The sequence below is a fragment of the Microtus ochrogaster genome, chromosome 16 (assembly GCF_000317375.1).
Source record: "Microtus ochrogaster isolate Prairie Vole_2 chromosome 16, MicOch1.0, whole genome shotgun sequence".
Classification (NCBI taxonomy): Eukaryota; Metazoa; Chordata; class Mammalia; order Rodentia; family Cricetidae; genus Microtus; species Microtus ochrogaster.
The window spans coordinates 5,073,440-5,085,202 of NC_022018.1; the positions used below are offsets into that span (position 1 = coordinate 5,073,440).

Here is an 11,763-nt window from a genome sequence, read left to right on the forward strand (position 1 = left end):
CTATTCACATCCATCCCTTCCTAGATATGAGACAGAATCTCTCCCTATTTTCGTGGCCTCAAAACATTTAAGAGAAACACGCCAAAGTTTCTCTCCATGAACTTTTACCTCCACTTCTACATAAACAGAGACACAATGGGAAAGAAGCCCCACCACACTATCAAACATCAAACAGTGAAAAACCTAAAACTGAGACAGGCAAAGAGGCCACAGTGAAATTCAAAGTAAAACGAAAACTAAAAGGCAACTATGAAAGATCCCCAGAGCACAGTAGCCGCCAGCAGAAACCACCAAGGGAAACTTCTCGTGCTGAGAAGTCCGGGTGATTCAAGGAAACGAGGGATGTTTTAAGAGGCTTCAGGTAGTAAAGAGGAGTCAGCTGAGATGAGGAATTGGAGGGGAGAATGGATCCGCACTTAGAATCGGGTTCCATGGTCAGCATGCAGCAAAGCAAAAATGGGAACAACGATGTGCTTCTCTGCAGAAAGGAAGCAGGCCTCTAATTCCTAAAAATTTCTTTAAAACATAATTAAACCGGGTGTGGAGAGGTGAGCTGGAGCTGGCCAACCAAGCATGATCATAGAAGTTTAACACCCAGCATCCACGTGAAGGTGAAAGGAGAGACTTGACACCACAGAGCTGTGTTCTGGCCTCTGCACATGGCTCATGGCATGCACAGGCCCACAGATACACATACACAATAATAATACATTATTTTTAAGTGGTTGTTGTGACTCATGCCTGTAATGGCAGCATTTAAGGGGCAGAAGCAAAGACGAATGTGGATTTGAGGCTAGCCCAGACTACCTACATCAAATAATAATAAATTCAATAATTAAAGGGCTGAAGAGATGGCTCCCTGGGTACAGTAATCATTGTACAAGCATGGGACCTGAGTCCATATTCCTAGCACTCAGGTAAAAGCCAACCACAGGAGAACATTCTGTAACCCCAGCTCTGGGAGTCAAAGACAGGCAGTTCCCAGGAACTTGTGAAAACCATGAACTTCGGGTTCAGTGAGAGATCCTATCCCAGTCAGTCAGCCAGCAAGGTAGAGAGCACCAGAGACCTCCGGTCTCCACACACACACATGAATAGGCAAACATACAAAAATGCATGAACACAGGCAGGCACAGAGACACATAACATAAAAATAAACTCAACTGTCTCTAAAGGTCATGTGACAATTACTATTTTCCCTTAGAAAGAAAACCAGCGCTTGGGGTGAAGCTCAGAGCCTTATGAATGTCTGGCAAGCACACTGCCTCTGAGCCCCATCCCCAGAGCTCATGTGCATACACATTCATACATATGGAAGACATAGGATAACTTGGAGCACTTGGTTCTCTCCTTCTACTAAATTGGGATTGAACTCAGGTCCTTGGGCTTGGTGGCAAGTACCTTTACCCACTGAACCATCTTTCACCAAGCCAGGGCTCACTTTTTTTAGCCATAAAGAAGAAGAAAAGCTATTATGTTGATCCCCAGGCGAGCTATAAAAGCCTGACGCCCCACAGGCGAATTATAAGGCTAACCACTGAAGAGAAAGTTCCACGTACTCTGCTTGCAGAATGGGCTACACAGCCAGTGGGGGTTCCTAAGCACCACTGATGCAATGTCTTTGAAGCAGTTCACCTTGTGATGTCGGATAAAGGGGAGCCAGTGATGATAAAAGGGCTTTCCTTCGCTCTCTTCCTCTTGAAGGGCAGGGTCCAGGGCACTCTACATCCACCATGGTTTGTGGCTGCCCAAGTAATGTCCCCCAGTTGTATGCAAGCTGGTAAATGCCTGCGAACCACTGCTTTGCACAGTTCCAAGATGCTACTCATGGTGTGCTTGTTTGCTTTCCAGCATTTGATCTCACTTTCTGATGACAACTTGGCACCTATAGAGCCCATAAATGCTGGAGGGGATGGAGAAGCAGTTAAAAATGCTGGCAGCGTTCACAATCCTCCCCAAAACAGTGGGGAGGGGAAGAAAAGAGAGATAAAAGGTAAGGGGATAATGACATATAATTATTAATAACTGCCTAGATGGGACTGGAAAACCAAGTCCATTGTTCCCTTCTTTTTTTTCCTCACTTGATAAATCAGCTAATGAACTGAAAGTAACTAGGATTAGAAGAACAATGCTAAAAGATTCCAGAATTTGAAGACTCAGAGCTATGAATCTATTTAATTCAGGTAACATCAAAAATTGCCAAAATAAGTATACAAAAAATTAATAGTCAGTTTTCCTCCCAACCCAGTAAGCTGTTTAGAATTTCAGAGATCAAGACTCTAAGAAAATGGTCTGCTACAGAATCAAATAATTTTAATAAGTTAAAACAAAATCAAACATGCCATTAGTAAGTATTACAATTAGTGAATCTATCTTTCTACTGTTTTGTAAAAGAGAATGCACTGTTAACAGAAACATAACGTCTCAAAAGTGCAGTGGTCTCCTCCTGCTTCTAGCGCGTACACAGTCCCTCCTTTGCCTGCGCTGGGCACCTCTCACACAGCAATAGTTTGTGTGCCCATGCTCTCTGGACAGGGCTAGGGTATTGGTTAAGATATGAGGAGCACGCAGATTAGGCTTAGTTCTAAGTTTGACCCCTTATTAGGGAAGCTCGGAAGGTCAAGTTAACAAAATTCTCCACTCAAATAAGGAAAACTACAGTTGCCTGTCTCAAGGGCTGTTTGAGAGATAATAAAAGGTTTGCAGTTATATGCTTGGAAAATAGCAAGGATGTTGATGAATTCAATGACTTTATATCCACGACACACTTCCCAACTCCTTGTACATATCAGGAAATGGGTTCATGTTTCCTGAACAGAGGTGAACTTCCTACATTGCCTGTCTGATGGCATGTCACCCTTTCTTTCAAGAAATCATAGTTGAGAAAATCTTTCAGAGAATCTGATGCCTTCAGTTGGTCACTGCCTGGGATCCCACAGTCCTTTGTGCATATCTCTGTTAGTTCCTGTCCCACCCACCTGGCAGCATTTCTTCATGCTGCTTCCAAAGTTTGCCGCTTGCTACATGGGAGAGAAGGTATCCGCAATTGATCACCATGCCCAAAGGGAGCTGTGTGCTTGTGAAAGACAGTTGTTGCTATGAGATTCCTGCTCAGCCTTCAAGGCCCCATTTGCACCCAATGAGGAAAGGGTTAAAGCATTTAAAAAGTTTTTTTAAAAAATTAATCTGTGAAGGTTTATGGCAGTGTTCTGGAGAGCACCTGCTATAAGAAGGGAAAAAGAACTTTAAAGAAAAGAGATAGGTAATTAATAATCCTTGAAATATAAGTTCTGAAGTTCTGTCCAAAAGTTGACAGTTTCTTAGGGTGAGATTACTTCTACCGTGGTTTATCCGCTCATTGGCGGGAGCTTGTGATTGCCTTCAGTCCCTTTATGTGGGACTTGGAACCGCTTCTCAGTCCATTTGGTGACAGGAATAGGGCTCAAACTAGAATTCGTTGTTGGTTAATGCCATGAAAATTGGTTGGGAGCTAACGTATGATTTGTGTAAAATGCCAGTCCTGGTGTGCTAGACCATTAATCTCAAAACTGGGCACTGGCCAAGGGAAGACGCTGTTTTGTATTGGTACAGACATCCCTGCTTTACGATCCAGAGGATGCAGGTTCATCACCAATACGTGCTCATCACCAATACGCCTTTTCTTTCCGGGTTAGGGGGTCATCAGATAATCATAGAGAACTAGCTCAACATATCAGAAAACAGACATCGGTCCACCAATCAAACGCTTGCAGGAAATGTGGTTAACCCCCTCCTCAGTGTGAGGAGAGAGCTTGTGAGGACAGAGGACCTGCACACGTTTGGAATGACTGATGGTAGAGACTCAGAGAGAGGGATCATGTGGATTGGGTGGAACAGAGAGCTTCATGCTCATGGTTGGCTGTGAATGGGGCCTTGAAGGCTGAGCAGGAATCTCAGAGCAACACTGACTGTCTTTCATCAGCACACAGCTCCCTTTAGACGTGGTGACATGTTTGGTCAGTTGTGGACGGCTTCCGCTCAGCTGACAAGCCGGTACCCATTAGCTCCCTACCAAATGCGTAATTTGGAAATACAAACTGAAAAGGAGCCTGTGGCTTTGTGGAAGGCGGAGTTTATTCTCCCTACCCCAGACACTTGCAGCTGCCTCCTGACAGATAAACAAGGCAGACTGTCTTGCTTTTCAGGAGCACAAAGAATCTGGGCAGCTGATCCAAGGCCACAACTAATGAACCGCTCAAAATATTTCTTCCCTCTTCTCTCTCCTTCGTTCTTCCTTCCTCCCTCCTAGGCACAGTTTTTCTATGTCACTGACCAATAATCGTCCAAGAACTATTGCTCAGCACCTTCCTCTCCTCTGTCAGCCAAGGAAATGATTTTGAATGTGTGTCCTGCACTTTGCATTGAGATAGGGTGTCCCCATAGAAAACCCTGCCACTCAAAACCCCAGTCCTAGCCCGAGTGCTACAGCATATTGAAGGCAAGTTGGCATCTAAAATGATTGACTGGGAGCCAATTGTGGCGCTCTAATCTTTGTTCGTGCTGTCAATGTGACATATGAAGGAATATGGAAAGAGTGACAGGATGAAAACAACGCTAGACGCTGGTGTGAGATCCGCAGACAGGGTGTTAGCCCCACGTGAAAGGCAGTTGGGTCAAGTTAACACCTTGTGTTTCCCCCACATTTGCAGTATGGAACAGCTATTTACAAAATGTTTTTAAATATTTAGGACCAAATAAACCAATATTGTTGGGAAACATTTACCCTGACCAGAAGTCATTTACTCGCCCTAGTCCCGTGGGAATAACGAAACTGAAAATATCGGGATGATCTGAGAGGGGGAGCAATACAGATGTTCAGCACTTTCGCCCCGAGTGCCCAGGCAGACCTGCTGCCAGGCTGCACGCTGGACTGTGGCCGGCATGAGCAATGCAATGGCGACATTCTCCAAAGAGTGGCTAAAGAGGCCTCCTGCATGTTACCTGGCTCTGCAGTTCGCTCTGTTGCTTCAGGCGAAGGTTTTCAGGCGTGTCCGCCACCGTGGTGAAGGACTGCTTTGGGTAGTGTCTGTGAAGAAACATTTGAAAAGGACATGGTGAATCAAATGCCATAAAGCAATGCTATAAAACCAATGATTTCACCCTTCCCTTCTGCCACACTAGAAGAGGGACTGGTACCCTTGGATAAAGTCATGGCTGTTTATTATTATTCTAGACCCCATCCTTTCTCAAGACCCTTTGTCACTAGTTTTTTTTTTTTTCTTTCTCTCTCCTGAAACTTAAACCTCAGACCCTGTTCGGCTAGATCGTAGATCCTCCTACCAAGCACCAGATCATGCTTGTAACTCCCCGACTTTTATTGCACCGGCCTTCAGCCCATTTATTACTCTAATGTGTGGACCATCTTCCAGGCTTCAGCCAAATTTCCTTCAAAAGTGCCTTCACCTCGCTGTCTTTGCTCATCTCCTCTCCAGCTCTCAGCTCAACTCTGCAACAGGCTTAAAGTTTCTTTCTAGAAGCTTATCTCTCCCAAGTGTCAATGACTTCCCATGGAAACATCTAGTAGGTATCTTTTAGTCCCTCTGTTTTGAAGTGTGTTTCCTTCTCAGTTTCTGTGTGTCCTGTCCCCCCACCCCAGTCTCAGCCTGGCTGCTCCTTCCTCCAGTTCCTTCTTCGCTCTGGTCCTCTGAGGTCTTCTTTCATATACCCCACCTCAGGCACTTCACATGGCTGCCCTCCGCTCAGTCCACACCACTCCCTATGAGATCTCAACCCGTTCCTGCAGCTTTTAGGCCTGCTATTTATTGGTTTCATTTCAACCCAGTTTTCAGATTCAGGGGCATTTTCCTTTGAACATCCTACATCTACCACACACTCAATCACACTGTGACTCGGCCACTCATCATCTCTCCCAGCCCTATAGCAAATGCCTCCTGTTTCCTCCTTTTTGTTGAGACTGAAATAAATAAGTTGGGTATCTCGGGGTAACTTTAACACCTCATATATTAACCAACTGCCATCTCTATCTGATACACACACACACACACACACACACACACACACACACACGTGTGTAATACAATATTTGCTGCTCTTGCCCTTCCTATCTGAATTGTTGAAATAAATGATCCAAATGCAAATCTGGTTACTTTGTCAAGTAAAACTTTTCACTGGTGCAATAATGTCCTGATGATCTTAGCATCAAGTCCAGGATCCTGTCCTTCAAGGACCCTGTGTCCAGCCGTCTCTAGAGCTCTCTCTCATTCCATGCTCTGGCGAGTTCACCCCTCTTGTTCCCATCTCCCTTGGAAATGCTATTCCTCTTGCCTGGAACATCTATTTGCTTCCCAGTCCACTTCCCTTGCTAACTGTGATTATCTTTCAGGTCCGGCCTGATGTCATGCTCTCTGGGAAGCATCCCTGGCCTCCCAAGCTGGGTAAGAAGAGGCTCTGGGTAGACTTTCCCCCCCTTACTACAGTGCCCCGCATCTTCATTCATGTTTTCTGACTAGTCTCCCCTACCCCCTCTGATGAAGGCTCTATGGCAGCAAGAACTGGCTGTCCTGTCCCTGGTCAGAGTACATTCCTGGCATGATCTCCATTCCTACTGGTGCCTGGCTCACAGTGTGAGCTCAGTAAATATTTGCCTGGGGTGGGGGACAAGAGTGCAGGAATACAATCAGTAGAGTGACTTCTAATGTTCTCCAGCACCATAGGGTGACTATGATTGACAACGATTAATTAGCTATTTCCAGATAGTAGAGAGGAAATGATAAATTTGTGTGGTGTGACAGATACACCAATGACCCTGAACTGATTGTTATACATTGTGTGCTTGCATGGAAAGGCCATTTTGTACCCATAAATACATGGAAGTTATTATTTGTCAATTAAAGATAAGCATGACAAATATTTCATACAGAAGAAATGGAGAAATGGAAAGGAAACAACCAAGCCTAAGAGATCAAGATGAGCCACAGGAAAGGTCTGGCCTGGCATGTGATATAGATATACATTGTCACACTTAGACAAACATGAAGCTTGCCCTCCGATGTGACCTTCAGGAGGTGAGAAAATGGTATTTCCCCCCTTCATGTAGGTAAACAAACACTGGCCCAGGGATGTGGTCCTCTCCACTCATAACGCAAACACTCAGCTGAAACATACGGGGCACGTCTACCTAATGTGGCCCCATCTACACAAAACCCGCTCCTCCAAGAATGTGTTCCTTCCTCCCACCTCCCTGGCCCCTTCTTTGTTGATGTTCAGCTGGGTCTCTTTCTGTGATTTCTCCAACTCTTCCCATGCCTCATGGTTTTGAGTTCTACTTTCCTTGCATAAGGTTCTTTTTACATCCCTGTCCCTGCATCCTGGGAGAACACTGATGGAGGAATCCTACGTTAGCACAAATAAACTCTCTAGAACCTGTTCAATGTGCACTAGCACTTATGAAATTAGTATTAAGTATTTTTGCAGCCTTGTATAATGAAATACATAGCGGGATGATCTATATTCACCTGTCTAGCAACCTCCAATAATAATCCCACAGAGTCCATGTTTCAGGAAACTGAAGTTAACCCCATAACTACTGGAATTCCGCTAGCATTCTTCAAAAGCCTTTGTAATTTTCTTTCCTTCTCTGAGCACATACAAATCCAATTTACATTTTCCCAAGACAGTTTGGAGCTGTGTTGATATCAGATCGTGATAAAATAGAATCATTCTTTCAAAGTTTACAAAGACAGTTGGCCTAAACTGTTCAAGTTCATTGTGTTTTTCCTAGCCTGATATGTCAAGAAATCATTTCTGCTGTGGCCCTGAGTCCCTAGGGTCATCTTTCCTTCTCCTGACTTAGACTAAGAAAGTACATAGTCAGGTTGCAGATCGGCAGATTCACTGGCTCTAGTAAGCATCTGCAGTAGATAAGGTGTCAGCCACTCCTGTTGACTCTCCTGAAGAGACTCCCTGGGGACCAGGCCTCTCTAAGGACCACTCTGGCACTGTGCTCCAGACAACAGACAGGTCAAGAAGAACAGCCAGCTCCACTGAAATATGGATTAAATGTTGAACTTCAATAGACTTTATATGTAGCAACTGTTGATTGCCATTTTTAAGGACTGTAAAAAGAATTTACCAGGATTTTTCACCAAGATATTCTATGCTATGCCATGAAGTTTCACAGTTATCTGAAGGGTTAATCTGCAGGCTCTCTGTTTTTTAAACTGTGATAGAATGCATTCGCGCATGTGTGTGCAACTGTTAGCCGGTCAGCCCCGGCTGCATCCACATGCAGGTGAACTCATTCAGGATGGGAAGGCATTCTTTACTAGGCAACTTCTCACCTGCCAATCATGTTAAAGTGAAAAATCGCATGAGATTTTCAAGAACACACTAATGTTGATACAAACTGCCTTCCTGCCTGTGCTCAGGGTTCCTGTTCATAACGCAAAAATGAGTTACTGGGTACCATGCACCCTCGCTGGCCACTCAGGCTTCTGATTTTGAAATATTTCATAAAAATCACCTATTCTTACCATTGGACTTTATAATGAGAAAATGGAATGGATTTGAACTTTAAAAATATATGCATATAAAGAAACATCACTTTTCTATGTCTGAACTTAGCAGCACATATGAAGTCCTATTTAGAAAGAGGGTTCAAAAACAACTGAAAATGTGGGTGTTTTTTTTTAGAAGACACAGTTTGCTAACCTGATTACAAAACAGCAGACTTCCTGACAGGTTGTGCAAAGTTACAGTTACATTTACAACTATAAAAAGATGCCAAGATATCACACTTTTTCCAATATCCTTTTCAATCCTGCCATTCAGGGATTTTTTTTTTTTCATAGTAGGTTAATCTATATATAACTTGCTCTAAAGACTGTGACAAAATTTAAATTATCCAAAATCTCATTTCGGAAAGAAAAGTCTAGTTTATTTATTTACTTACTTATATGTACATACATGCATATATGTATGCATAAGGCATGCATATGTGTGTTTATGCGTGTGCAAATCTGTGCCTATGGAGGAGGAAGTCAGACAAGCAGGGCTGTCCACTTTGTTCTTTAACACAGGATCTCTTGTTGTTCTGGGTCTCATGAGTTAGGCTCGGCTAGCTGGCCATTAAGTCCCAGGAACCCTGTCCCCATTTGTACAGCATTGGGATTACAAGCCCACACAATTGCACCCAGCTGCTCTTAAACACAGGCTCTGGGTCATCATCTTGGGTCCTTGTACTTACACGGCAATCACTTGGCTGACTAAGCTTTCTCTCCAGCCTCCTCCTTTAGTCTTATAACCAAACTAATCAATATTGAGGAAGAGAAAGTATTCATGTCAGAAAGACCTATCACAGGTCATGGGTACTAACACAAATTTAAACCTATAGATTTGACCATTCAGGTCAAAGAGATAGCAAATTTAAGAGTTTATGGTCTTTGAATAAAAATGCTATCAAGAACATATAGAAGAACCTCATGAGCTGAAACCACAAAGCTCAGAAGAAGTAAATGTAACTACAGAACCAAGTGCATTGTATGAAGTGGTGTTTACAAAGTCAGAGATGCCTCATTTATTTTTCCATATGGGCTAGATCTGAAAATACCATCAAGTGCTGGGTCTCTCAAGGTCATAACCATCAGAATTAACCCGACAATCTTGTCTGAAGCTAGAGTCTCATCTCCCAGTTTCCCACCATCCAGTCCTACTCCAGAAGAAAAGCAAGCCAGACACAAAATAAAGTAAGAGGCTTGGCGAGCTTGCTGAGAACCCAGGAGAGAGAAATGAAGCATTCCAACCTCAAGGAGCTGCGGTGACAATGAATTTTCACTCCTTCAGCATAGTGTGTTTAAATAGCTGTGAAAATATCTTCCCGAAATTAATGTCTTTGGCAAATAAAATAAATAAAATGTATTTGCCAAACTTGTAAGAAGAAAGTTTTTGTCCTCTGCAACAGTAGGAATGAGAACACAGGGTAAAGAGTACAGGGCGTGTAAAATGGATGCTCAGAGAGAAGCAAGAACCAAATTGTTAAAGTAAGAACCATAACAATGAGCTAGGCAAGAGCTTCCAAGTGACACTTTGATCTCGGAGACAGCCAATGTCTGTCTAATCGGACTTGAGGCCGGCTCCCGAGAAGGAAATTGACGCCTCACACTGTAAATCTAGCCGACTTCCTGTAGCTGGTGAGGTCATGAACCCTAGAGGAGAACCGGCTGCTGCCACTTTCCTAAGTCAGTCTAGTTTTCAGCTGTATTCGAAGTATTTATCCTCACACCCACACACCCACAGAAAGGCAGAGCCCCATGCCTCACCGAATGAATTTGTTTGGGCAGCAGATGGAGACCGTTACAGAAATCTACAACTGGTCAAAATGAAGTGAAGAACCGGCTGCAGGGTGCCTAGCAGTGCCCAGTTGACACACCTATAGCATGACCCACGCCTAAGGCTCAGGAACATTGTGGAAGGGATGTATGAAATAGAGCAAGGGCCGGAGGACCATAGGTCATGCAGATCTCTTCAAATGATGCCAGGAGTCATAGCAAGTTTTCAGTCTCATGTCTACTGTCAACAACGTTAGTGTTACTACCACTCTTTTCTCTTTGCTCTACCACAGAGCGGCTTCACACCTCGGTGTATCCGTGGAATACATATTCCTGCCCATCTGTGCGGAGGCTGCTTGAATCGCATGACAAAGACTTAGAAACTGAAAGGGACTGTGGATGTGAGACAGTAGTAACCCACTTAGATGTATAAACCTAGGATCCTTCTGCTCGTAGTTAAGGTGAAGGCTGTGCTTCAATCCAATGGTCCTCAACCGCTGTCCCCAGAGGACACTAACAACATGCAGAGTCTGGAAGGGGTTTGGTTGTGCCAGTGAAGATGTATGCTACCAGCATCTAGTAGGTAGAAGTTGAGTCCTAGGTGACCTCCTAAACAATTATGGGACCATGGGACGGTCTTGATGATCCCTGACACAGACCCTTTGTGCCTGGCAAGATATCCTTCTTGAAAAAGTATCTTAACATATTTTCAAATAATATTTACCTTTTTTTAAAAAAATGCAACTCTAATTCTTTAGAACATTTTAAGAAGCAGAAGTTATGATCTCATATTACTAAGTTGACTTCTGGTCTCCACCTGTCTGAGTTATGGGAGTGGCCCCACCCTAGACCATGTTTCATGCTCTGAGTGGCTCCACCAAGAGGGTAATTTCACCCAAAGGACAAAATCAACAACTGTTTCTGGCTGCAGAGAGATGACAGGGGTTTATAGGTAATTCTGAATATTTTCCTCAAACCTGAGTAATTCTGCTTTTTAGAAATAATTCCTATCACTCAAAATAGCCTTTCAAGATAGGAAAGTAGCCCATTATAAATAAACAACCTTGGGGGAGATCACTTAGGAAGTTAATTAGGAAAGTGACATTTCAGAAAGAAAGAAAATAATTAAAGAAAGACAATGCCAAAAAGTAGTTATGCAAGCAAATGTGTCCACATATCCACATAAGTGCACAGATACACAGTGTGCCTACATAGGCACACAGGCACACGCATACAGTATGTCCACATGTACACAGAGATACACAGTGTGCCCACACACACACAGGCACACAGTATCAAGAACAATGTCAACCAAACACGATGTATCTACATAGACACACAGGCACACACACACAGTATGTCCACATGTACACAGAGATACACAGTGTGCCCACACACACGCAGGCACACAGTATCAAGAACAAGAACAATGTCAACC

General features: G+C 43.7%; 1 protein-coding gene across 1 annotated transcript in view; it reads right to left on the reverse strand.

Moving 5' to 3' along the window:
• Positions 1 to 11,763, reverse strand: part of Nebl (nebulette) — a 350,526-nt gene that overhangs the window by 206,999 nt on the left and 131,764 nt on the right. Inside the window, exon 3 of the mRNA XM_005354653.3 lies at positions 4,981 to 5,065. Within this exon, the coding sequence (XP_005354710.1) occupies positions 4,981 to 5,065 (85 nt within the window). The remainder of the gene's footprint in view (positions 1 to 4,980; positions 5,066 to 11,763) is intronic.